This window comes from Salvelinus alpinus, chromosome 27 (assembly GCF_045679555.1).
Source record: "Salvelinus alpinus chromosome 27, SLU_Salpinus.1, whole genome shotgun sequence".
NCBI classification, from domain to species: Eukaryota; Metazoa; Chordata; class Actinopteri; order Salmoniformes; family Salmonidae; genus Salvelinus; species Salvelinus alpinus.
The window spans coordinates 26640015-26667796 of NC_092112.1; the positions used below are offsets into that span (position 1 = coordinate 26640015).

The 27782-nt window shown below is 44.8% G+C and overlaps 1 protein-coding gene across 1 annotated transcript; it reads right to left on the minus strand.

Annotated features, from left to right (window-relative positions):
- Positions 1-59: 59 nt before the first annotated feature.
- On the minus strand, positions 60-22477 carry LOC139556263 (cAMP-dependent protein kinase inhibitor beta-like). The gene is made up of 3 exons (XM_071369995.1): positions 22284-22477; positions 2602-2761; positions 60-921 (listed from the first exon to the last, which is right to left on the minus strand). Exons 2-3 carry the CDS (start codon positions 2732-2734, stop codon positions 833-835), a joined length of 222 nt encoding a protein of 73 aa, XP_071226096.1. The 5' UTR covers positions 2735-2761; positions 22284-22477; the 3' UTR covers positions 60-832.
- Between the last annotated feature and the right edge of the window lie 5305 nt (positions 22478-27782).

Here is a 27782-nt window from a genome sequence, read left to right on the forward strand (position 1 = left end):
GGTTGGTATCAATTTCACTGTGCAATGAGATGCCTCTCTTGTACAAAGACAACACACAATTTGTATTTTATTTTTTATTACAGCATCTGAAAAATATTTACCACAATGCCGTATATAAAGCATTATGTTTATTAGCTGCAGTGGACATTGAAATGCATCTTTAATGGGTGGCAACTATAATGTAAAACTGTATTTACTGCCCAAAAATACATATATATATTTTATTTCTAATAACTCAGTTGTTAACTATGCATATTTTAACAGTAAAAAAACACACAAAGTAGAGGTTGCACTGTAGTGCTCTAATAAACAACAATTGTAAGATACAAATTTGACTTACATCACCAAATGGAATGTTTATTATTTTGTTGTGCAAATATAAACATTCCTGCAACTATATTTTGACATTCTGAGAAAAAATGCTTTCATTGGAATAGCTCTGTATGCAACGTATGTACAAGTCCCTCTTGCTCAAATAAGAAATGACATTTTTCAGTCATGCCACTTCACCAGTTCACTTCATATGCTAATATGAACCGGACATAAGTGCAATTTCATTCTCTGTACATGTAATGAATTATGGGTAATCTTGAACGAATACCCCCTTAACTTATAAAGAAACAGCCTTTTCTTTTTTATAGCGCTCTCCCTTTTTCACCCAACTATTTAAGTTTCCATCGTCGGTGTCCTGACATTGCATAGCACAGTGCATGACGATTACAGTTGTCTAGTCAATGGGGTTTGTTTGAGGAGAAGCAGGCCATAGTAGAGCCAGTCTCTCTCTTGTTCTCCATCTTCTCTTGTAGTCAGTTAGCCAGAGACCACGGCCCTATTACGTCCCCTCCGCCTTCTCCTCACCCTCTACAGGGCAATTCGGTGGACTTCCAGAGGACGTGCATTCTCCGCCTTCTCCTCCATCATCTGAGAAACACAAAGAGCAACATTCATCATTTCAGTCAGGAACATATCTTTGAAAATGCCTCATTGCCCATGTAGTTGAAAATGTTTGCATTCCATTCACAATCCAAACTGTAGCGTATACTTTCCCCTATTTTGTGTTTGTTTGTAAGACATGGAAAATACAGTATCTGCATTCACCAGATGAAGGGAATATGAGATTGTCAACCTCAGCACATAGGCTGACACCTTGAATATCAACAGAGACTAAACTTAACACAGATCCTCACAACTCAACCGCCCTGTTCATATTCAGCATTTTAATATGGTTTTGAACACTGTCAACGTAAAATTACTCTACAGAGAGCCTTCACCATCATTGAGATGACCGTCTTCAGGGAAAATGAGCCAACACAGACTGCTTCTTGACAGACAATTCCTTTCTGTATTTTATAGGGGATTTATACTGCAAATTGCACGCAACTGTGATATATCTGGTTCATGCCCTCTACAACATTAGGATCTACAGTATATGATGCTGGTTGGTTAAATCTGCTTAAATCAAGTCATGAAAAGGCCAATGTGAGTAACAGAAGGAGATGAATTTCACAAAAGCTATTGTTTGACCATTTGAGCTCTTGTGTGTGTTTCTGTGTGTGTTTGTGTTTCTCTGTGTTTCTCTGTGTGTGTGTGTGTGTGTGTGTGCATGTGTGTTTCTGTCTGTCTGTCTGTCTGTCTGTCTGTCTGTCTGTCTGTCTGTCTGTCTGTCTGTCTGTCTGTCTGTCTGTCTGTCTGTCTGTCTGTCTGTCTGTCTGTCTGTCTGTCTGTCTGTCTGTCTGTCTGTCTGTCTGTCTGTCTGTCTGTCTGTCTGTCTGTCTGTGTGTGTGTGTGTGTGTGTGTGTGTGTGTGTGTGTGTGTGTTTGTGCATGTGTGCAACCGTGTGTGTGCATAATCTTGTTATTGACTCATACATTAATGCTCAATGGACCAGTTGTTATAGTTGAAGGGTGTAACACTGCAGCCACAAAGTGAAAGGGAGCAATGCTGAGTAAAAAAGTTATACATAAACAGAGGCCCTCACTGATAGATAGTTAGCCCTTTCCAAACTACCCTCACAGCCTTTGGGCTATAACTAATAGAGGAAGATGGCTGATTCTTTCATTTGTTTGCATTTAAACAGTTAAAGCTGTGGTTCATTTTACATTCTGTTAATGTCCAGATGCCCTTCCCATTAAACCCTGGTTGATTAATGGAAAGCTGGTTGTCCAGAGAAGACACTTGATAATGGTGATGGGTACTGGGCTGGCAGGGCCTCACAAAAGCACTCAACTATCTGAGTAAAGAGTTTCTTTAATGACAGTGCTTTATTAAGTGTTTCTCCACCACATTTTTTTCTATAATGGCTAGATACAGATAAGTATTGTTATGGGAAATTGCATGTACTTCTATGATTAAAAAACCCCAGATAGAGTACCATCATTAATATTCACAAAATACTATTTCTGAAATAAACTGATTCAAATTCGAATTGAAATGTTTAGATGAAAATACTTTGAATTACAATTCAAAGTACAATTAATCTTAATCCATAACAGAGTGAAAGCATGCAATCATGTACTGTAGCCGTATGTAAATTATTGTAAATATCGCAGAAACTTTGCAATCAAGTACTGCATGTAATTGATAGTAAATTTCACTACCCACCTACAACAGAGAGCTCTGCTAGTTTGTCTGACAGGACAGCAGGCCCTGCCCCAGCGATATCAGGTACAGCGTTCCTCCGGCCAGTCCTCCCTGTGGCTGCAAAATCAGTGACAACAGGCTCCACATCAGTCATCGCTGGGCCCTGTTCTCATAGCATAGTCTGGAACACAACAACAAAGTGTAATTTATGTCTAAACATACTGTACCTGGTTGATAACACTGTGTTATGTTTAAGCAATAAGGCCCGAGGAGGTGTGGTATATGGCCAAAATAGCACGGCTAAGGGCTGTTCTTAGGCACGACACAAACCCTCGAGGTGCCTTATTGCTATTCTAGACTGGTTACCAAAGTAATCAGAGCAGTAAAAATAAATGCATTGTCATACACATGGTATATGGTCTGATATACCACGGCTTTCAGCCAATTAGCATTCAGTGCTCGACCCACCTAGTTTATGAAACTCATTACACAAGCTTTCCGTCACACATTACAATACAACAGAATATATCTGTGCACATTACAAAGGTAATGAATGTATTGTGCATGCTGCAACACATACATGTTGTATGGACCGACGCCGGAGATGAGAAGCAGGTACGGGGAGTCAACATTTAATCAGGAACTAACAGGTAACAAGACAGGCACAGCGTCGGCACACGGGTGAACAAAGACATACGACAATCAATGCTGAAGCAGGGAACAGAGCGGGGAACCAGACGTATATAGGGAAGGTAATGACAGAGGTGATAGAGTCCAGGTGAGTCCAATAATCGCTGATGCACGTGACGGTGGAAAGGCAGGTGTGCGTAATGATGGTGGCAGGAGTAAGCAATGCTGGGGAGTCTGGCGCCCTCGAGCGCCAGGGGGGAAGAGTGGGAGCAGGCGTGACACATGTACATATAATAATCAGTAATAGGCCTATTATTTTAATGATAATTATCAGAAGAATTCTTTGACTGTGAACTTTTCATGCTTCTAACTAAATCTATATGGAATGGTATGGTTTAGTTTAGCTTATTATAATCCCCATTAGCTACAGCACATGCAGCAGCTAGTCTTCCTGGGGACCACATAAAACTTACAAATACATGAAAAAGTACAGAACAGTAGTAGACAAGAACAACACAACATATTATATTAAATTAAAAATTAAAAATCTAATAAGAGTTATCTGAATGACACCAAGAGACAACAAAAACAGATGTGTCTGTTACATGAACTCTTCAGCAATCTGAAGTACAGTTAACTCTAATGAACTTATCCTCTGCAGCAGAGGTAACTCTGGGTCTTCCTTTCCTGTGGCGGTCCTCATGAGAGCCAGTTTCATCACAGCGCTTGATGGTTTTTTGAGACTGCATTTGAATAAACTTTCAAAGTTCTTGAAATGTTCCACATTGACTGACCTTCATGTCTTAAAGTAATGATGGACTGTCATTTCTATTTGCTTATTTGAGCTGTTCTTACCATAATATGGACTCTATCTGGTCTTTTACCAGATAGAGCTATCTTCTGCATACCACCCCTACCTTGTCACAACACAACTGATTGGCTCAAACGCATTAAGAAGGAAATACATTTCACAAAATAACTTTTAACAAGGCACACCTGTTAATTGAAATGCATTCCAGGTGACTACCTCATGAAACTGTCTGAGAGAATGCCAAGAGTGTGCAAAGCTGTCATCAAGGCAAAGGGAAAGGGAAAGGGAAAAGGGTGGCTACTTTGAAGAATCTCAAATATGAAATATATTTTGAATTGTTTAACACTTTTTTATTTACTACAGGATTCCATGTGTTATTTCATAGTTTTGACGTCTTCACTATTATTCTACAATGTAGAAAATTGTAAAAAAATCGAATAAAAACATGGGATGATTAGGTGTCCAAACTTTTGACTGTGACTATATGTCTGTTTGAAGTGTATGCAAATAGATTATGCAAGTGGTTAGGCATTTTCAACACACAAACGTTTCTTAAAAAGACTAGAAGAGGTAGTGAATTTCTCCTCAACCCTGGTACAGTACGGTATGGTAAATCTCTACATACTGAACCATAATATGAGCACTATAACAGACCATAGTGCTTTCACAAAGAGCACTGCTTGCCTCAATACCCTGCTCTAAGGACATTTGGTCCCTTAGCTCTAGTCTAAATATCCAGGACCTTCGTTACCTTGACCTAATGGCTATTGATTGGTACTACTTTATTACTACAGGGGCATTGGTACACATGTGATCAATACTTAACCATGTGTTATGCAATCTTTCCTGCATGTCATTACTGCAGCTCTATTTCCCCTTAAAATATACAACTTTGCCTTTTACATTATGAGACCCCATGTAGTAATGGACAGATAACCAGTAAATCTTAAAATAATATGCAATGCAGTATACAATTTGACCAGCAGGGGGCTCATTTCACAGCAGTACAGTACTGAATGACTAAATTACAAATCTACTGTGCATGTTAAACATTCCCTCTTGTTGCTTAATTAATGCAAAATAAAACATATTCAGAGATGTAATTACAGTTTCTCCTGGCCTATTCACTATCTTTCAAAGGATTACAGTCTCTCCTGGCCTATTCACTATCTTTATACTATCTTTATACCACACACATTTAGACACCCTATACATTTCCAAAGAAAACATATCCTACCTCCAAGAACACAACACACACACGTGCATGCACACACACACACACACACACACACACACACACACACACACACACACACACACACACACACACACACACACACACACACACACACACACACACACACACACACACACAGTCTTGTACAGCTAACCTTGTGGGGACATACCCTAACCCAAAAACCTCAACTTTATCCTAACCCTAAACCTAACCCTAGCTCCTAACCCTAACCCTACAACTAACCCTAGCTCCTAACCTTAATATTTAACTTAATTCTAACCTTAACCCTAAACCCCCTAGAAATAGCATTTGACCTTGTGGGGACTAACAAAATGTCCCCAGTTGGTCAATTTTTACTTTGTTTACTATTCTTGTAGGGACTTCTGGTCCCCACAAGAATAGTTAAACACACACACACACACACACACACACACACACACACACAGAGAGAGAGAGAGACAGTGACTAGAAAAACGATCTAGTCATCATTCAACAGACGGTGCATCACCTCCAAGTATCAGTCCCGTAGACGATAAGCACTCGCTGAATGTCACAACATTTAGAATTGAATCAAAACCCCCTTAGTCAAGACAGGCGATTCTTGCATTAGCTTTGTCACTATTTTTAACAGGGCTCCAGCATAACACCTGGGGCACCGGTGAAAGATGGAATCAGGGGGAGACGTTAGTCAGAATAGGGGCCAGAGCCAAGCAGGGTCATTTAGACCAAAAATGTAATTGTCTTGATTTAGTGTTATGTAAACATTCACTAGGTGAAAAACACTTCTTAAATGGGCCCTCTAATCCTCATGGCTCCCTCTCCTTTATCTGTGGCCAGCTTTGGAATATGTGTTGTGCTGGTTAAGCAGTGTGGCCCTAAAGGCCCTGTGTGTGCTGAGATGCTCTGAGGAGTGCGTTTAAAGGCCCACTGCTAAACACATGCATCCATAACTGTGTGTGACTACAGATAGACTGCTCTATTTGGACTCGGGTCCATACAACAGAAGTCTCTGGGTAGCAGTGGAACCCACAGTGCCCTCGCAGAGTGGAAGCAGCAGGAACTGGTGTTGGCATTCTCCTCGCAGTCTTCCACTCATCTATGTCCACTGGAATAAAAGGAGCTGTGTGCGTTGCCAGCAGGCCCCTGTGCCAAGCAGCCAATGAGAGAGAGAGTCCAGTGCCAGAAGGCAAGAGGGAGGCATCAGCTTGTGTGTGTTTGACTGAGAACATCGCCCGCCCATTGCTGTTAGAAACACAAGCTTATCTCCGTACAGTTGAGCTTGCTCACACAGTGCAGCAAGGAGGGCGTTGTAAAGCATCATGTGCATATGTGGGTTGAAAGGTGTAGGTGTGTAAAGGCTTATGTTATCACAATCAGAAAGGATCACAGTTTAGACCACTAAAGACTAAAATATCCTAGTTAATCAGCAAACATATTCCCCTCGAAAGTATGCAAAGAAGGAAGTCAAATATTTTGAAGTCAACACCTCAACACAGACATTACCTAATAACAACCCCTCTAAAACAAAGACTGCTAATCCAGTCTTGATCTTTCCTAATCCTAAATAACATTGGAGCAGCACATCATCCTTCTAATACTGAACAACCACCTAGGAGAGAAATGTTCATGTCTATTTCTAGGAATGCTCAATGATCTCTTCTGCGATTAGTGGGGGGTGGGATTGAAGGGACAAGTATAGGACAAATATACTGAATGAGCCCAGCCCAGATGACTGACATCTCTCCATCGAAGGTGGCCAGAACTACATTTTGATAAAGATGGACAATCTTGACAAAAACCTTAAAAAAAGGTAGCAGTTAGGCTACAAACTGCAAACATTAATGTGGAATATCTCTAAAAAACATGCACTTATTTTAGTCAACAACAGAGAGAGAGCTGTCTTCCATTTCAGCGACATCAAGGCTTTTATACAGTACCAGTCAAAGGTTTGGACACACCTACTCATTCAAGGGTTTTTCTTTATTTTGACTATTTTCTACATTGTATAATAATAGTGAAGACATCAAAGCTATGAAAAAACACATATGGAATCATGTAGTAACCAAAAAAGTGTTATTCCATATTATGCCCCCCCCCCCACACACACACTTATAAAACCAAAGTTGTGCCCCTGTGTCATGTAGTCTGCTCTCACAACCTTTGTCATCAAAGCTTTGACATTTTAGTGTCACTTGAACTAAAGGCTGAAACAGTATACAGTCTCCCTCTGTCCATCAGTGCTGGTGGGACCAATGTGGAGTGATGACCTAGAGCAGCTTGGCCGAGTGTGATAAGGGTAACGGCCATGGAAGCCTCCTGTGTCAGCCTCCTGTGTCAGCCTCCTGTGCACAGCAAACAACACGCAAAGCCGCCCCAGCCAATTTACTCAGTGACAATGGCTTGAAAGAGAACCATGCCATGTGAAATCGCTGATTACTCTGGGCTAGGCTGACCTTGAAGCTCAAACATCCACCACCACTCATCACCAGCATTGCACACCCTGCCAGCCACAAGGTTCATTTATCCTCCTCATAGCCTCCCATTCTATGGAGAATTTAACAAGCTTTCAATAGCCCCACTGCCTATTAATCTGCACACTTTGAAAAAAGGGTTACAAAAGGGTTATTCGGCTGTCCCCATAGTAGAAACCTTTTAAGTTCCAGGTAGAACTTATTTGGGTTCCATGTAGAACCCTCTGTGGAAAGGGGTCTACCTGGAACCAGAAGAGTTCTACCTGGAACCAAAAAAGGGTTCTTCAAAGGGTTTTTGTGTGGGGACAGCTGAATTACCCATTTAAATTCTAGATAGCACCTTTTTATAAGCTCTCCATTGTGGTAAGGTGCTTCTACACCTGCATTGCTTGCTGTTTGGGGTTTTAGGCTGGGTTTCTGTACAGCACTTCGAGATATTAGCTGATGTACGAAGGGCTATATAAAATAAATTTGATTGATTGATGATTGATGGTAAGAGAATTGATAAGTGAGGGAAAGTGGAGCTTTTACAACAGCTCAGATGAGACACGGTGTAACGGTGTTCCTCCTCCTCTTCATACGAAGAGGAGGAGTAGTGATTCGACCAAAATGCAGCGGGTTTTGAATACATAATGATTTATTAAATCAATCGACGAGACACGAAAACAAACACTGGGAAGGATTACAAAATAACAAAAAACGAATGTAGACTGACCTACACCAGGAGTACTTACATAAAACACGAAGCACGTAGGAACAGGTACAGACTATAACAAACGAACGAACAAACGCTACAGTCCCGTGTGGTACGCAGACACAGACACGGAAGACAATCACCCACAAACAAACAGTGAGAACAACCTACCTTAATATGACTCTCAATTAGAGGAAAACGCAAAACACCTGCCTCTAATTAAGAGCCATACCAGGCAACCCAAAACCAACATAGAAACAGCAAACATAGACTGCCCACCCAAAACTCACGCCCTGACCATCACACACATACAAAACAACAGAAAACAGGTCAGGAACGTGACAGAACCCCCCCCTCAAGAAGGCTGGAGGCCCGTGAGTAACACCCAAAAATTTATTGGGGGGGGGCTAAAGGGGAGTGTGGGGAAGCCGGGTTGGATACCTGAGCCAACTCCCCGGGCTTGCCGTGGAGTAAGAGGGCGTCGTACTGGTCAGACACCGTGTTATGCGGTAAAGCGCACGGTGTCCCCAGTACGCGTGCTTAGCCCAGTGCGGGCTATTCCACCTTGCCGCACTGGGAGGGCTAGGTTGGGCATCGAGCCGAGTGCCATGAAGCCGGCCCAACGTATCTGGTCTCCAGTACGTCTCCTCGGGCCGGCGTACATGGCACCAGCCTTACAGGTGGTGTCCCCGGTTCGCCTGCATAGCCCAGTGCGGGCTATTCCACCTCGCCGCACTGGCAGGGCTACGGGGACCATTCAACCTGGTAAGGTTGGGGAGGCTCGGTGCTCAAGAGCACGTGTCCTCCTTCACGGTCCGGTATATCCGGCGCCACCTTCCCGCCCCAGCCTAGTACCACCAGTGCCGACACCACGCACCAGGCTTCCAGTGCATCTCCAGAGCCCTGTTCCTCCTCCACGCACTCTCCCTATGGTGCGTGTCTCCAGCCCAGTGCCTCCAGTTCCGGTACCGCGCACCAGGCTGTCTCTCCGTCTCCTCCCTACAGAACTGCCCGTCTGCCCAGCGGCGCCTGAACTGCCCGTCTGCCCAGCGGCGCCTGAACTGCCCGTCTGCCCAGCGGCGCCTGAACTGCCCGTCTGCCCAGCGGCGCCTGAACTGCCCGTCTGCCCAACGGCGCCTGAACTGCCCGTCTGCCATGAGCCTGCAAAGCCGCCCGTCTGCCAAGAGCCTACAGCCTTCCGCCAGACCGGATCAGCCAGAGCCTTCCGCCAGACCGGATCAGCCAGAGCCTTCCGCCAGACCGGATCAGCCAGAGCCTTCCGCCAGACCGGATCAGCCAGAGCCTTCCGCCAGACCGGATCAGCCAGAGCCTTCCGCCAGACCGGATCAGCCAGAGCCGTCCAGCCAGGACCAGCCAGAGCCGTCCAGCCAGGACCTGCCAGAGCCGTCCAGCCAGGACCTGCCAGAGCCGTCCAGCCAGGACCTGCCAGAGCCGTCCAGCCAGGACCTGCCAGAGCCGTCCAGCCAGGACCTGCCAGAGCCGTCCAGCCAGGACCTGCCGGAGTCCCTCAGCCAGGACCTGCCGGAGTCCCTCAGCCAGGACCTGCCGGAGTCCCTCAGCCAGGACCTGCCGGAGTCCCTCAGCCAGGACCTGCCGGAGTCCCTCAGCCAGGACCTGCCGGAGTCCCTCAGCCAGGACCTGCCGGAGTCCCTCAGCCCGGACCTGCCGGAGTCCCTCAGCCCGGACCTGCCGGAGTCCCTCAGCCCGGACCTGCCGGAGTCCCTCAGCCCGGACCTGCCGGAGTCCCTCAGCCCGGAGCTGCTGCCCCTTATCCCGGAGCTGCTGCCCCTTATCCCGATGCTGCCCCTTCATCTAGGTGGGTTTAGTTGGAGGGTGGTCATTGGGAGGGGGATACAGAAGCGGGGAGTGACTATGGTGGTGTGGGGACAGCGTCCGGAGCCTGAGCCACCACCGTGGTCAGATGCCCACCCAGACCCTCCCCTGGACTTTGTGCTGGTGCGCCCGGCGTTCGCACCTTGAGGGGGGGGTTCTGTCACGTTCCTGACCTGTTTTCTGTTGTTTTGTATGTGTGTGATGGTCAGGGCGTGAGTTGATGGTCAGGGCGTGAGCCGCTGTGAGTGACAGTGTGGAAGGCTAGCACGTCCTCGGTGTGTCCCTCTCAGCAGGCTCAAAGGCTTTTCCCAGCACCCCTCTGTTCAAAAGGGCAGCATGTGACCAAGTGAGCGGTCAGATAAAATGGCCACCACAGAGAGACCCCACCAAGGCACAGAGGACGCCTGGCAAACCTAAAAATACTGTGACAACCTCTGACAATGGCACTGCAGAACATAAATAAAACACAAACAAACACGCTAATAAACAGCCATTTATGGAGAAAATCTCTTTGAATATTGCAGGAGCGTAATGCTTGTTTATGTAACTGATAAGAAAACACATTACATTGCAAAAACATGAAATTAAATTCATCACAGCAGCACAATATTTGCAGAGACAATGTTATTTCAGCGTTACATGTGTTACTATAAAGGCCTCTGACAGCAAATGCCCATCTGATCATGTTACACTGCTCATTGGACCTCTTCTATTCAGAAATAAATCCCAGTGGGGGAGGCCACAATACTTCCTTTGTTTTTTCCACCTCATTTTCCTGCTATTTGTCCTTTTGCTTTGGAAAGACGTCATTTGAAACAAAGCCTACAAAGTTACCTCCATATTTTGAAACATAGGGAGGCTAATTAAGTACATGTCTCCCATAGCAGCCAGGAAGAGAAGAGAGCTCTCCTCTTCAATACAGGGCTATATTTGGACAGGCGACCTCCTGCTGAATGGGCTTTAGAGGATACACCTCCCAGGGTTGTTCAAATGTCAGAGCACCAAACTAACAAGTGACTTCAGTGCGCTCAAAAGTCACTGAGTAAGGCTCCTCCAGCGTACTTCCAATGGAGAGATTCCTAAGCCTGATTGATAGACCCATAGGGCTCTAGGGTGCCATTTGGAGAGCTCTAGGGTGCCATTTGGAGAGCTCTAGGGTGCCATTTGGAGGGCTCTAGGGTGCCATTTAGGATGCACATATGATCATGGTGCACAAGAAGACTGCATGGGCTGTGCTGTTGAAGTGTTGTTTCAATGGCAGGAGATGCCAAAGTGAATCTGTGGGATCCAGCAGTGTTTTGGGAGACACCGTCCCTCTTCCCCATATCCCGTCTCTGGATTGCTACCAGGGATTTCACAGAGCAGATCAGGAATAGAAGTCATGCACCATCTAAGTGAACCACAACATCTTTTCAGTAATGATATAAAACCTTTCAGTCATAACATGCCTACCACACATGTTTATTGTGTTGACTCACACCATGATTCATAGTAGATAATGTAAGCTATTAAAACCGATTACCATGTTGAAGGCTATCGCCTATTCAGACAATGTAGATGACTAAATCGGAGGTGGCATCTTGCTTTCCTTCAGTTTTGAAGACGTGACTCACTAATGCAGACCAAGCCAGACGTACAGTATATCTCAATCAGGACTGATTATAATCACCAGTAAATCAGACAGCTAGCGAATACAATCAGCTATAATGATATAACTCATAAATCATAAGCACTAAAATACTGTAATCAGAACATCACATAAAATATCCATAGAAGAGAAAATGCAACGTAATAATGCAATAAACAGATACGGATGTTTTCCATGCAGACCAAAACATTGTCTTATTCACCTTCATATTCAGTTCTCTTCCTGATAGCACACATAAAATGGTTATCCACACTGAAAGCGCTGGTCAAAGCAAATCCCTCCAGGCTTTACTCAAATCCTTTGAACTGGATAGTCAATTGGATATCTTCTTACGTGCTTTGAAGTGAAGAAAGCCAGACTCCACAACAAAATAGCTTTTGAAAACAGCTGCACATGGCTAAGTTGGCAATTTATAGAAAACATACAATACATTGATATCTTATTGACGTTGAGCATTTGCAGAAACAAAACGCATTTTTCACAAGTCCTAAGTCATTATATCTAGAAAATGTTCTGGATGCCTAAAATTGTCCCACAAAATATAGAAATACCCAAACCAAAAATCAGCAATTACATTCCTCTCACACCAAACAGTATGTTCCCAGCAAACTGGGAACATTCCCAGGACATTAGCTAACATTCCCATTAATATTTAGTTATGGTGTTATCTGACATTAGGATGATGACATCTCAAAAACATTATAATGTCAAAAATAATGTTTTTGATAACAACATTTTTTTTCCCAGAAAATGTTTTAAATTAAATATCCTTGGAATGTTCTCCTAACATTCACTAAAATGTTGTGCAGAACATCTGTAACAACCACCACAGAACATTCCCCTAAGGTTGTTTAGGTTTCAACGTAATAACAAAATGTGTTCTGGAAACATTCTTGCAACATCAGGTGAATTTTTTATACAAACATTGTATGATCATCAGCACAACCATCATTTTTTGTATTATTAGAACTTTTGGGGCAACATAATGATTGTTCTGGGAATGTTCACAGAACCAATTTTGGTTTGCTGGGTTGAAACTGAACAAAGCTATATTTAACCAATAAGGTCCAGGGGCGTGTGGTATATGGCCAATATATCACGGCTAAGGGCTGTTCTTACGCACGACGCAACGTGGAGTGTAGGACACAGCTCTTAACCACGGTATATTGGCCATATATCACAAACCCCTTATTGCTATTATAAACTGGTTATCAACGTAATTAGAGCTGAAAAAATAAATGTTTTGTCATACCCATGGTATGCGGTCTGATATACCACAGCTTTCAGCCAATCAGCATTCAGGGCTCGAACCACCCAGTTTATAATTACAATTAATGCACATCTTAGATGCTGGTTGAAGCTGTGACCCATCGTGTTGCCAAGAGTAGCTTAAAAGTTATGACCCTCTCCCTCAGGAAGCAGCCTGTGACTTTGAGAAGGCCGTCTTCCTCCACGCTTTGTTGAAAAATCACCTTGAGAAGATTTATGAGGAGTTTAATGTTTGGGAGAGCAAGACTCAGAGAGAGGAAATGCACCTGAAAGCCAATGTATTACACACACCTGCCAGAAGAGGCATGCACGCACACCAACACTGTAACTCCTCTCTCTGGCAGGTCTATGATGGCCTCACCATTAAGTGCTCTGACTGACAGTGACCCTATGAATGGAAAACAGCTCTTTTTGCTCATGCAAGAGTGAATACAATTGAATAATTAATGACATAAGCATATTTGAAGGAAATCTTCATATATTGTACTGTGTATATTTGTACACATGCACAGGCATTCACTACAAAGAGTTATAGTGACTCACCTACACTTCATGACCAAAAGTATGTGGACACCCCTTCAAATTAGTGGATTTGCCTATTTCAGCCACACCTGTTGCTGACAGGTGTATAAAATTGAGCATACAGCCATACAATCTCCATCGACAAACATTGACAGTAGAATTAACTTACTGAAGAGCTTAGTGACTTTCAAAATGGCACTGTCATAGGATGCCACCTTTCCAACAAGTCAGTTCGTCAAATTGTTCCCTGCTAGAGCTGCCCCGGTCAACTGTAAGTGCTGTTATTGTGAAGTGGAAAAGTCTAGGAGCAACAACACCTCAGCCGCGAAGTAGTAGGCCACACAAACTCACAGAACGGGGTCGCTGGGTGCTGAAGCGCGTAGCGCGCAAAAATCGTCTGTCCTGTTGCACCACTCACCACCGAGTTCCAAACTGCCTCTGGCAGCAACGTCAGCACAACAACTGTTCGTCGGGCCATCATGAAATGGGTTTTCATGGCCGAGCAGCGGCACATAAGCCTAAGATCACCATGCACAATGCCAAACGTCGGCTGGAGTGGTCGAAAGCTCACCGCCATTGGACTTTGGAGCAGTCGAAACGCGTTCTAAAGAGTGATGTATCTCGCTTCACCATCTGACAGTCCGATGGATGAATCTGAGTTTGACGGATGCCAGGAGAACGCTACCTGCACCAATGCATAGTGCCAACTGTAAAGTTTGGTGGAGAAGGAAAAATGGTCTGGGGATGTTTTTCATGGTTCATGCTATACCTCTTAGTTCCAGTGAATGGAAATCTTAATGCTACAGCATACAATGACATTCTAGATGATTCTGTGCCTCCAACTTTGTGGCAACAGTTTTGGGAAGACCCTTTCCTGTTTCAGCATGACAATGTCCCCATGCACAAAGCGAGGTCCATAGAGAAATTATTTGTCGAGATCGGAGTGGAAGACATTGACTGGCCTGTACAGAGCCATGACATCTACCATCAAACACCTCTTTGGGATGAATTGGAACGTCGACTGCGAGCCAGGCCTAATCATCCAACATCAGTCCCAGACCTCACTAATGCTCTTGTGGCTTTATGGTCCCTGCAGCACTGTTTCAACATCTAGTTGAAAGCTTTCCCAGAAGAGTGGAGGCTGTTATAGCAGCAACTCCATATTAATGCCCATGATTTTGGAATTAGATGTTCGACGAGCAGATGTCCTCATACTTTTGGCCATGTAGTGTATCTATTTGGCTTCATGTGATATAGTACATTTGTAGTAGGCCTACAGACCCTCATTCATAATAAGTCAATCAATACTTCTCTTTCCAATTTCCACAGAAATTATGTTTAAAACAATCCAGATTAACAAGGTGTATTACACATGGAAGGAGAAACAATCGTCCCTTTTAATTATCATGGGCTTTAATAAATAATTTGTTTCTTCACATCAGAGAGAATTCCTGCCAGAGGTTGATAACAAACACTTCCTGAATGCAACCCTTGTCTTTATATCGGCCCATTTGTGTCACAGACTACATTAGCAGACAGGCAGTTTGTTTAGCAGGAAATGAGTGCCATTTCATAGTGCCAAATCACATAGGGCAGTCTAGAAAAAAGCATCCTCCTTGTTGAAGTGTTTACCAGGCAGTTGTGCGGTCGGTTGTGGCCAAACAATGACAGCTAGGCGGTCTATCTCATATTTGTTATTGATCATACAGTGTCTTGTTCAACCGCAGTTTTATTTTCAGAGTGTAACACAGGATATAAAGCAGAGCGACGAGTACAGCCTAGATTGCTAGAGGTTTATTTTTAGCCTCTGTGATAACTAAGTTCAAATCCAGTGATTTAAGATAACACGATCCTGGTCGTGTTATTGGCCCAAAACTCAAGACTTTACACAAGGCTGGATAAAGATAAGGATTAGGCCACAGAGCTGTGTGTCTGTGGGGCTCTTCACCTGGCATTGTGTGTGCTAAGTGAATGATGTGTATGGTAATAATCAGATTTACAATGTAGTTTATCTGTGCTTTAAAGACAATCAATGTCTGGTATGGATTGCCACCTGTGGCCCTAGGAACAAGGAACGCAACCTGTGTTGTGGTCTTAAAATCACTCCTTTTGGGATGCACCACTGCACTGTGTAGACTAGAGTAGCATCATTGTTGGCACTACCAGTGAGAGCTAAGTGCACTCATGGGGTTCCTGCATGTGTATCATGCAATACTGGCACTGCAACATTATAGTACTCCACTGTCCTCTTGTCAGTGACAAACTGGCAGCTGGTGACCCAAAGGGATTTAGATACAGGCGGATGAACATGGACATACCCACAGGGTAGGAACCTCTGAGGAATACTGCGGTTCACAGTGGGTCGATGGGCCAATCAGCACATTTGGATCCTAATCCAGCGTGGCAACAACAGTGTAATGGAGCTTTAATCCCAAAAAGATCGAATTACTCCAAAAACCTAATCCAGGGGACAACCTTAACACTCTACTACAGTACACAAAATAAACACAACAATATGGGATTTTGTTGTTTTGCTGTTTAACCACCTAACCCATGGCTCCTTTCATTACCAAAATGCCAGAGGTTTAAGGGGCTAAAAAGGGCTAAATGCGACCCAATAGCATGAATAAAGCATTAGCAATACATCCAATACATAGTTTAGTCTTATTTTCAATATGTCACAGAGAGAACATATGTGTGCAGCAGTCTCTGCAAGCTGTTCTGTCTCTGGCAGAGTGGTCCAGAATGCCAATATGATAGATTTTGATACATACCCCCCCACCCCCACAAGGACCTGTTAGTCTTCCACAGAGGGACCGATTTGTGATAATTTTATTGACTCAACAGTGAGAGGAGCGAGAGCATGCTTGGCTATGTGCTAAAACTGAGCCGGTTTCACAAGAGCCAATTACTGTGGTGCTGACTGAGCTGAGAGAGAGCCAGGCAGAAGAGAGGAATGATGGGAAAAAGGATCCCTCCTGGGGCATTGCCAGTGAAATACCAGCACAGAAACTGTCAAAGACAATCACAGGCGCCCACTTGATGAAAAAAAAGACTTCAAACAGAGTGAGCTACAACTGTTACAAAAAGTATTTCATGAGTCGCAGCTCGCAGGTAGTTAAGGATGTCCAAATTGAAATATCACCTATTGTCAGTGTTTACCTGACTAATCCCTTCAGACACCATCTTTAATTAAAAGACTATGTTGGTCTCTGGGGCTTTCAGGTAGGGGTGTCTTCGATCAAACACTCTTGATGAAACTGATTTAGTTACACCTTACACTTTATTTATTTGATACAATAACAGGCACAGTTTCTCTTCGCATTTGTTTTAACAGACGTGCCTGAGAAAAACAATGTGTAGACACGACACAATGTGACAACAGGAAAATAAGTGATACCAAACTGCACTTTTCATTCCCATGTGTGCAATTACACATCCTAGTAGGCAGACACCATTGCTAATTCTCTGTCATCAACACAGCCAATTAAGAGGATTATACAAATGGGACGCACCTGGATCCTCCTAAGCTCATTAACTGAATAGATGTTTTTAAAGTACAGTCACGACTGACCATATTGGAATTACCTACTGTGAGATTTAGATCCTGAGTGACAGGCTGGCAGATGATGTATGACACTAGTTCACATGAATAATGAATAGGAATAACTGCATATCTAACACCGGACAAGCTCCAGTTAGCAGGAATATAAGCCTATAGGCAGCAGCCAGCTAGGGACAGACAAACCCCACCACTAATGTTAAAAGGGTAGCAGCGTTCTTCACCTTCCTCTTTACCTTTCCAGAGAATAATGATAACGACACAGTGTTGTGAGGTGAAGGGGCACCCTTCTGAGTCTATTTGAGTCAGTGCTGCCCAGAGGAAGCAGAGGGGTTGTAATGCTATGTCCCCTGCAACTTCATCTGTCACTCTGGATATGCGTTAACAACATTTCATTTCTACTTTTGGTATCCTCTTTAGAAAATACAGCAGTCAGTAGACAACAACAGCCTGGTCCAAGCTGAGTGGCACTGTTTGAATGTTAAAATGACACTTACACTACAGTATGGTGGAGAAGGTCAGACAGATTGTACGAGAGGGTCTGGAAATTACGTTACACAGGATTCTAAAGACTAGAGTAAGAAGAAGGGCGGGGGTGTATGCCTTATGATTAATGAGTCGTGGTGTGATCATAACAACATACAGGAACTCAAGTCCTTTAGTTCACCTGACCTAGAATTCCTTACAATCAAATGCCGACCGCATTATCTACCAAGAGAATTCTCTTCGATTAGAATCACAGCCATGTATATCCCCACAAAGCAGACACCTCGACGGTCCTGAAAGAACTTCATTGGACTCTATGTAAACTGGAAACCACATATCCTGAGGCGGCATTTATTGTAGCTGGGGATTTTAACAAGGCTAATCTGAAAACAAGGCTCCCTAAATTTGATCAGCATATCGAATTCGCGACCCGGGCTGGCAAAATTCTGGATCATTGCTACTCTAACATCCGCGACGCATACAAAGCCCTCCCTCTCCCTCCTTTCGGAAATTCTGACCACGACTCCATTTTGTTACTCCCAGCCTATAGACAGAAACTAAAACAGGAAGCGACCGTGCTCAGGTCTGTTCAACGCTGGTCCGACCAATCTGATTCCACGCTTCAAGATTGCTTCGATCACGTGGACTGGGATAGCCTCAGACAACAACATTGACGTAATATGCTGATTCGGTGAGCGAGTTTATTAGCAAGTGTATCGGTGATGTTCTACCCATGGTGACTATTAAAAACTTCCTCAACCAGAAACCGTGGATTGATGGCAGCATTCGCGCAAAACTGAAAGCACAAACCACTGCTTTTAATCATGGCAAGGTGACCGGAAACATGACCGAATACAAACAGTGTAGCTATTCCCTCCGCAAGGCAATCAAACAAGCTAAGCGTCAGTATAGAGACAAAGTAGAGTCGTAATTCAACAGCTCAGACACGAGACGTATGTGGCAGGGTCTACAGTCAATCACGGATTACAAAAAGAAAACCAGACCCGTCGCGGACCCTGAAGTCTTGCTCCCAGACAAACTAAACAACTTGTATGCTCGCTTTGAGGACAATACAGTGCCACTGACACGGCCCACTACCAAAACCTGCGGGCTCTCCTTCACCGCAGCCAACGTGAGTAAAATATTTAAACGTGTTAACCCTCACATAGCTGCCGGCCCAGACGGCATCCCTAGCCGCGTCCTCAGAGCATGCGCAGACCAGCTGGCTGGTGTGTTTACGAACATATCCCGCACCTTAAAAGCGGTAGAGCTGCCGCTTTCAAGGTGCAGGACTCTAACCCGGAAGCTTACAAGAAATCCTGCTATGCCCTCCGATGAACCATCAAACAGGCAAAGCGTCAATACAGGGCTAAGATTGAATCATACTACACCAGCTACGAGCTCGTCTTATGTGGCAGGGACTGCAAACTATTACAGACTACAAAGGAAGCACAGCCCCGAGCTGCCCAGTGACACGAGCCTACCAGACGAGCTAAATTACTTCTATGCTTGCTTTGAGGCAAGCAACACTGAGGTATGCATGAGAGCATCAGCTGTTCCGGACGACTGTGTGATCACGCTCTCCGTAGCCAACGTGAGTAAGACCTTTAAACAGGTCAACATACACAAGGCTGCGGGGCCAGACGAATTACCAGGACGTGTGCTCCGGGCATGTGCTGACCAACTGGCAGGTGTCTTTAATAACATTTTCAACATGTCCTCGATTGAGTCTGTAATACCAACATGTTTCAAGCAGACCACCATAGAACCTGTGCCCAAGAACACAAAGGCAACCTGCCTAAATGACTACCGACTCGTAGCACTCACGTCCGTAGCCATGAAGTGCTTTGAAAGGTTGGTAATGGCTCACATCAACACCATTATCCCAGAAACCCTAGACCCACTCCAATTTGCATACCGCCCAAACAGATCCACAGATGATGCACTCTATTGCACTCCACACTGCCCTTTCCCACCTGGACAAAAGGAACACTTATGTGAGAATGCTATTCATTGACTACAGCTCAGTGTTCAATACCATAGTACCCTCAAAGCTCATCACTAAGCTAAGGATCCTGGGACTAAACACCTCCCTCTGCAACTGGATCCTGGACTTCCTGACGGGCCGCCCCCAGTTGGTGAGGGTAGGTAGCAACACATCTGCCACGCTGATCCTCAACACTGGAGCTCCCCAGGGGTGCGTGCTCAGTCCCCTCCTGTACTCCCTGTTCACCCACGACTGCATGGCCAGGCACAACTCCAACATCATCATTAAGTTTGCAGACAACACAACAGTGGTAGGCCTGATCACCGACAACGACGAGACAGCCTATAGGGAGGAGGTCAGAGACCTAGCCGGGTGGTGCCAGAATAACAACCTATGACAAAGCCTATTCCCCCTCAGGAAACTAAAAAGATTTGGCATGGGTCCTGAGATCCTCAAAAGGTTCTACAGCTGTAACATCGAGAGCATCCTGACTGGTTGCATCACTGCCTTGTACGGCAATTACACGGCCTCTGACCACAAGGCACTACAGAGGGTAGTGCGTCCTGCCCAGTACATCACTGGGGCTAAGCTGCCTGCCATCCAGGACCTCTACACCAGGCGGTGTGAGAGGAAGGCCCTACAAATGGTCAAAGACCCCAGCCACCCCAGTCATAGACTGTTCTCTCTAGTACCACATGGCAAGAGGTACCGGAGTGCCAAGTCTAGGACAAAAAGGCTTCTCAACAGTTTTTACCCCCAAGCCATAAGACTCCTGAACAGGTAATCAAATGGCTACCCGGACTATTTGCATTATGTGCCCCCCCCAACCCCTCTTTTATGCTGCTGCTACTCTCTGTTTATCATATATGCATAGTCACTTCAAAGCTGGGACCGAGAGACTGAAAAACAGCTTCTATCTCAAGGCCATCAGATTGTTAAACAGCCATCACCAACATTGAGTGGCTGCTGCCAACATACTGACTCAAGCCACTTTAATAATTTAAAATTGGATGTAATAAATGTATCACTAGTCACTTTAAACAATGCCACTTTATATAATGTTTACATACCATACATTACTCATCTCACATGTATATACTGTACTCTATACCATCTACTGCATCTTGCCTATGCCGTTCGGCCATCGCTCATCCATATATTTATATGTACATATTCTTATTCATTCCTTTACACTTGTGTGCATAAGGTAGTTGTTGTGAAATTATTAGATTACTTGTTAGAGATTACTGTACGGTCGGAACTAGAAGCACAAGCATTTCGCTACACTCACATTAACATCTGCTAACCATGTGTATGTGACCAATAACATTTTATTTTATTTGATGATGGAGAAGGTCAGACGAGAGGGTCTGGAAATTACGTTACACAGGATTCTAAAGACTAGAGTAGGCAGTCGACAGATTTAAGATTAGAATGTGTCTGCAATCTCTTCTTTCTCCATATCATAATCAACACATTTCCCCGGGCTGGCTTATTATTCTTCCAGGCATGTGGTCTCTCAGGGCAGGTGTTGACTGGTACAGTAGATGATGGTGGGTGTGGAGGGAATAACATGGTGCTTACCCTCTAATCAGCAGGAGCTAGAGAGTCAGAGCACTGGCACGAAATGCATGCTGCAACCAATAATAAACCTAGTGCTTGGAGGTCACCATAACTACAACATCTTACTGCATGATGCATGAAGGCCAAACACTATTTTAAACCATAGGGTTGAATTTTGTGATAAGAAAGCTGCTGGCTGACTCACATTCATCGTAAACAGCTCATTCAATAGACAAGACCCATGTTTATACGACCATGCTTTATTTAATCAGCAGGAGAATATCAACAAAAGGTATAAGGAAACATTGATTCATATGATCATGTTTGTTCCTTGTGATTGCACTGCAGTCAGGTCATTGAAATAAGCTATTTATTGCATTAAAGAAAATCAACCAGGTAGACGGACAGGTAGACAGAGGGACAGACCATTGTATTTGAGAGAGGTATGCAGGGTTTTCAAGTATTCAATAGCCATCAAAGGCAAACATCATTGGGGATGACAGGAGAGGAGGATGTGTCATTCAAATAAAACGCATTTATGATCAATTAATAGCATATGCCTTTTAATGATCCTGATAATCAATCAATCCCAAGTGGCATATGTATGACTGATATTCGTTGATATTCTTCTGCATCACATACAACATATGTTTTTCCATAACAATGGAATACATGTGCAACGGATCCATCAATTGCCAAAAAGGTTGCTCTCACACATCTGTGCATTGTAGCCTTTATGCATGACATTGCATACGGCATGGTCATGTGTTGAATTTACATGACCAACATTTTCTGGCTGCAGGTTTCAACAGCAAGCGATGACAATAATAACCAGCTGAATTAAAAATTGTAACCTATAACTTGCCCATAAATTAGGCTACAGCAGATTGTAGGCTACTTGTCGACATTTGGCAACAACCTGACGACGAGAAACCTGCCAAAATAAGAAATATTGTGACACCTACTTACCCAATGTGTAGAACAATGGTTGTTACGAGAATGTTATTTAATTGCGCTCCAACGAAATAGATATTTCACCATCGACAACCCATGGATAGGACTCGGTGCACACAGTCTGCCCTCATCGTGAGTTCCTCTACTCTCTTTATTCTAGTGCGAGGATAACTATCTCCGCCGCGGTGACATCACACAGAACGATATTTTTTTTTTATCACACAGAGCTAGTATTCTGCCAGCAGCACAAATGATGACGTCACGTTCTTTCGGAAATTAAGAAACCTTCCAAATAAAAGCCATATTTGGTTAGTAGAGACTCTACTGAGTATTTCCCACACCACTTTAGCTGAGACAGCTAGAAAAGTTTTCTCTCTGTATCCCATGTACAGTCTATTACAGTGTATTGCATTGGGCTGTGGAGCTGGTGGAGAACGAAGTGCTGCTGGATATGTATGACACAGTCCCCTTCCAGAACTACACATATTTGGTTAGTAGAGGACCTACTGAGTATTTCCCACCCCAATTTAGCTGAGACAAGTAGAAAAGTATTTCTCTACGACCCAAAAAGTATCCCATACACCGTGTATTGCATTGCAGTGAATGAAGTGGGGGAGTAAGGAGTCCCCAGTACTCTGTATTGTCACGGATTCCCCCGGTACTGATGTTGACACTCTGTTCACCAGCTCCTGAGGTCTACATCACCAGCCTTCTAGGCGTCACTGAACTGGATCATTACCACCAACCCCGGACTGTCTTGTCTCATTACGCACACCTGGTTCCCATTCCCCCTGATTAGTATGTGTATACATGTGCCCTCTGTTCCCCATTGTCCTTGTTGATTATTGTTCCATGTCCGTTGGTCTTGTGAGTACCTGTGCTCTGTTGTATCGGCTTGCGTGTTAGTGTGTACTAGTGTTATTACGTGTCTCGTCCCATGTATTTATTAGAGGTTTACATCTCACTCTTTGTTTGGGTTACAGCCCTGTGTTATATACAGTGGGGAGAACAAGTATTTGATACACTGCCGATTTTGCAGGTTTTCCTACTTACAAAGCATGTAGAGGTCTGTAATTTTTATCATAGGTACACTTCAACTATGAGAGACGGAATCTAAAACAAAAATCCAGAAAATCACATTGTATGATTTTTAAGTAATTAATTTGCATTTTATTGCATGACATAAGTATTTGATACATCAGAAAAGCAGAACTTAATATTTGGTACAGAAACCTTTGTTTGCAATTACAGAGATCATACGTTTCCTGTAGTTCTTGACTAGGTTTGCACACACTGCAGCAGGGATTTTGGCCCACTCCTCCCTACAGATCTTCTCCAGATCCTTCAGGTTTCGGGGCTGTCGCTGGGCAATACGGACTTTCAGCTCCCTCCAAAGATTTTCTATTGGGTTCAGGTCTGGAGACTGGCTAGGCCACTCCAGGACCTTGAGATGCTTCTTACGGAGCCACTCCTTAGTTGCCATGGCTGTGTGCTTCGTGTCGTTGTCATGCTGGAAGACCCAGCCACGACCCATCTTCAATGCTCTTACTGAGGGAAGGAGGTTGTTGGCCAAGATCTCGCGATACATGGCCCCATCCATCCTCCCCTCAATACGGTGCAGTCGTCCTGTTCCCTTTGCAGAAAAGCATCCCCAAAGAATGATGTTTCCACCTCCATGCTTCACGGTTGGGATGGTGTTCTTGGGGTTGTACTCATACTTCTTCTTCTTCCAAACACGGCGAGTGGAGTTAGACCAAAAAGCTCTATTTTTGTCTCATCAGACCACATGACCTTCTCCCATTCCTCCTCTGGATCATCCAGATGGTCATTGGCAAACTTCAGACAGGCCTGGACATGCACTGGCTTAAGCAGGGGGACCTTGCGTGCGCTGCAGGATTTTAATCCATGACGGCGTAGTGTGTTACTAATGGTTTTCTTTGAGACTGTGGTCCCAGCTCTCTTCAGGTCATTGACCAGGTCCTGCCGTGTAGTTCTGGGCTGATCCCTCACCTTCCTCATGATCATTGATGCCCCACGAGGTGAAATCTTGCATGGAGCCCCAGACCGAGGGTGATTGACCGTCATCTTGAACTTCTTCCATTTTCTAATAATTGCGCCAACAGTTGTTTCCTTCTCACCAAGCTGCTTGCCTATTGTCCTGTAGCCCATCCCAGCCTTGTGCAGGTCTACAATTTTATCCCTGATGTCCTTACACAGCTCTCTGGTCTTGGCCATTGTGGAGAGGTTGGAATCTGTTTGATTGTGTGTGGACAGGTGTCTTTTAGACAGGTAACGAGTTCAAACAGGTGCAGTTAATACAGGTAATGAGTGGAGAACAGGAGGGCTTCTTAAAGAAAAACTAACAGGTCTGTGAGAGCCGGAATTCTTACTGGTTGGTAGGTGATCAAATACTTATGTCATGCAATAAAATGCAAATTAATAATTTAAAAATCATACAATGTGATTTTCTGGATTTTTGTTTTAGATTCCGTCTCTCACAGTTGAAGTGTACCTATGATAAAAATTACAGACCTCTACATGCTTTGTAAGTAGGAAAACCTGCAAAATCGGCAGTGTATCAAATACTTGTTCTCCCCACTGTATATATAAGTGTTTGTTTTGGGCTTCGTCCCCATCATGTTCATGACGTACACTATTTTGGGTAGAGAAATAAAAAAAACGGTATTTCGTATTCCTGCGCCTGTCTCCTATCATTATACAACGTGACAGAATAATCAACCCATCTAATGGAGACAGCGGGAAAGGCAGAGCTGGCGACCATCATAGGGACAGTCCAACATCACGAGGACTGTCTCTCCAGACTCGGCAGCGCCATGGACAGCGTACTGGCAACCATCCTGCGTTTGGAGGGGAATGTGCAGTCCCTCCAGTCTCCAGCACCAGTTCTGGCACCAGCTCCCACACCACCAGTACCTTCCTCTGTCCCATCTGAGCCAGTCCGTGGAAACGCCTGTCTCTCCACTTTGACGGCGCGCCAGCGAGACGCAAGGGATTCCTTCTGCAATGCGACCTGTACTTCGCATGCTACGCAGAGGCTGTCTCCGGGAGAGACAGGGTTGCCACCGTCATCTCGGCACTGACCGGACGGGCCCTGGACTGGGGTGCTGCGGTCTGGCGGCACCCCAGTCAAACACCTCTTTGTGTTTGATCATCCTGTGGACGGCTGAGGGTGAGGAGGGCTCTGCACATTTGCCCAAGGCAGCGCATAGGAGAAGGAGGAATCTGGGCCTCTGATCCTATTGTGGAGAAAAGGGTAATTTCTGCCCAACCTGCCCTCTATCCACTAATAGGCGAGAAGGTGACGAGCCAGGGAAATCCCCTGTTCCAACCCAGGGAGAATACAAGATCTCCTCTCCTTTTCTGTCAACTCAACCAGTGTCTTTTCCCATTAAATTCCCTGAATATCCTAGCCCCTCACTCCCATTAGCTCTGATTGATTCCGGAGCTGGCCTCTGCATTACGCATTCCTTTGGTTCCCCTACAGTCACCCATTCCGGTTCGAGCCCTGGACAATTGTTTAATAGGGACAGGGCTCGTACATCACATTACTGTTCCCGTTTCTCTGCTGAACCATGACACTCATTTAGAACAGATCACCTTTTTGATTATTGACATCCCCACGCACCCCATTGTTTTAGGTCTCCCCTGGTTGAGTTGGCATGACCCTGTTATTTCCTGGTCCAAGAAGAGACTGCTGGGTTGGTAGCAGGAGTGTCAGGGGAGGTGTCTCGCAGTGTCTGTCAACACCACTATGGTGGAAAGTCCGGAACACGCCCCTCAAGTGGATTTACCCGGAGGAATAACAGGATCTGCAGCGGGTTTTCTCTAAGACCCAGGCTACACGCCGGCCTCCTCATCGCCCCTGGGACTGTGCCATTGACCTGCTGTCTGACACAGCCCTCCCGAGAGGACACGTCTACCCTCTCCCCTATGCGGAGACTGAGTGTAACGGATGTGAAATGGCTAGCTAGTTAGCGGGTACGCGCTAGTAGCATTTCAATCAGTTACGTCACTTGCTCTGAGACTTTAAGTAGGGTTTCCCCTTGCTGTGCAAGGGCCGCGGCTTTTGTGGAGCGATGGGTAACGACGCTTCGTGGGTGACTGTTGTCGATGTGTGCAGAGGGTCCCTGGTTCGCGCCCGTGTCGGGGCGAGGGTACGGTACTAAAGTTATACTGTTACATTGATGCTGTTGACCCGGATCACTGGTTGCTGCGGAAAAGGAGGAGGTTGAAAGGGGGGTGAGTGTAACGGATGTGAAATGGCTAGCTAGTTAGCGGGTACGCGCTAGTAGCATTTCAATCAGTTACGTCACTTGCTCTGAGACTTTAAGTAGGGTTTCCCCTTGCTGTGCAAGGGCCGCGGCTTTTGTGGAGCGATGGGTAACGACGCTTCGTGGGTGTCAGTTGTTGATGTGTGCAGAGGGTCCCTGGTTCGCGCCCGTGTCGGGGCGAGGGGACGGTCTAAAGTTATACTGTTACATGAGGCCATGGATACCTACGTACAGGAGAGCCGACAGCAGGGTTTTATCCGCCCCTACGTCACCAGCCTCCTCTAGCTTATTTTTTGTTATGAAGGAAGACTGCGCCCCTGCATTGATTATTATTGAAGACTGAATAAAACCACCATTAAGTTCAGCTATCCATTACCCCTCATCCCAACCATCATCGTTGTGGTTTAAATAGATTACATTTTGGTCTATTCTGCTAACAACGCCTAGTATGTCTCGTTGGTCAGGTCTGTGCTGGGAAGACTGTTGGAGCAGCCCTGTGATATATATATATAGTTAAAGTCGGACGTTTACATACACCTTAGCCAAATACATTTAAACTCAGTTTTTCACAATTCCTGACATTTAATCCTAGTAAAATAATTTGGAGAAATGTCCTCTGGTCTGATGAAACAAAAATAGAACTGTATGGCCATAATGACCATCGTTATGTTCAGAGGAAAAAAGGGGAAGCATGCAAGCCGAAGAACACCATCCCAACCGTGAAGCACGAGGTGGCAGCATCATGTTGTGGGGGTGCTTTGCTGCAGGAGGGACTGGTGCATTTCACAAAATAGATGGCATTGAAGGAAGGAAAATGATGTCTATATATTGAAGCAACATCTTAAGACATCAGTCAGGAAGTTAAAGCTTGGGCGCAAATGGGTCTTCCAAATGTCAATGACCCCAAGCATACTTCCAAAGTTGTAGCAAAACGGCTTAAGGACAACAAAGTCAAAGTATTGGAGTGGCTTTACAAAGACCTGACCTCAATCCCAAAGAACTGAAGAAGCGTGTGTGAGCAAGGGGGCCTACAAACCTGACTCAGTTATACCAGCTCTGTCAAGAGGAATGGGCCATAATTCACCCAACGTAATTGTGGGAAGCTTGTGGGAGGCTAACCAAAACGTTTGACCCAAGTTGTCACGCCCTGACCTTAGAGAGCCTTTTTATGTCTCTATTTGGGTTGGTCAAGGTGTGATTTGGGGTGGGCATTCTACGTTTT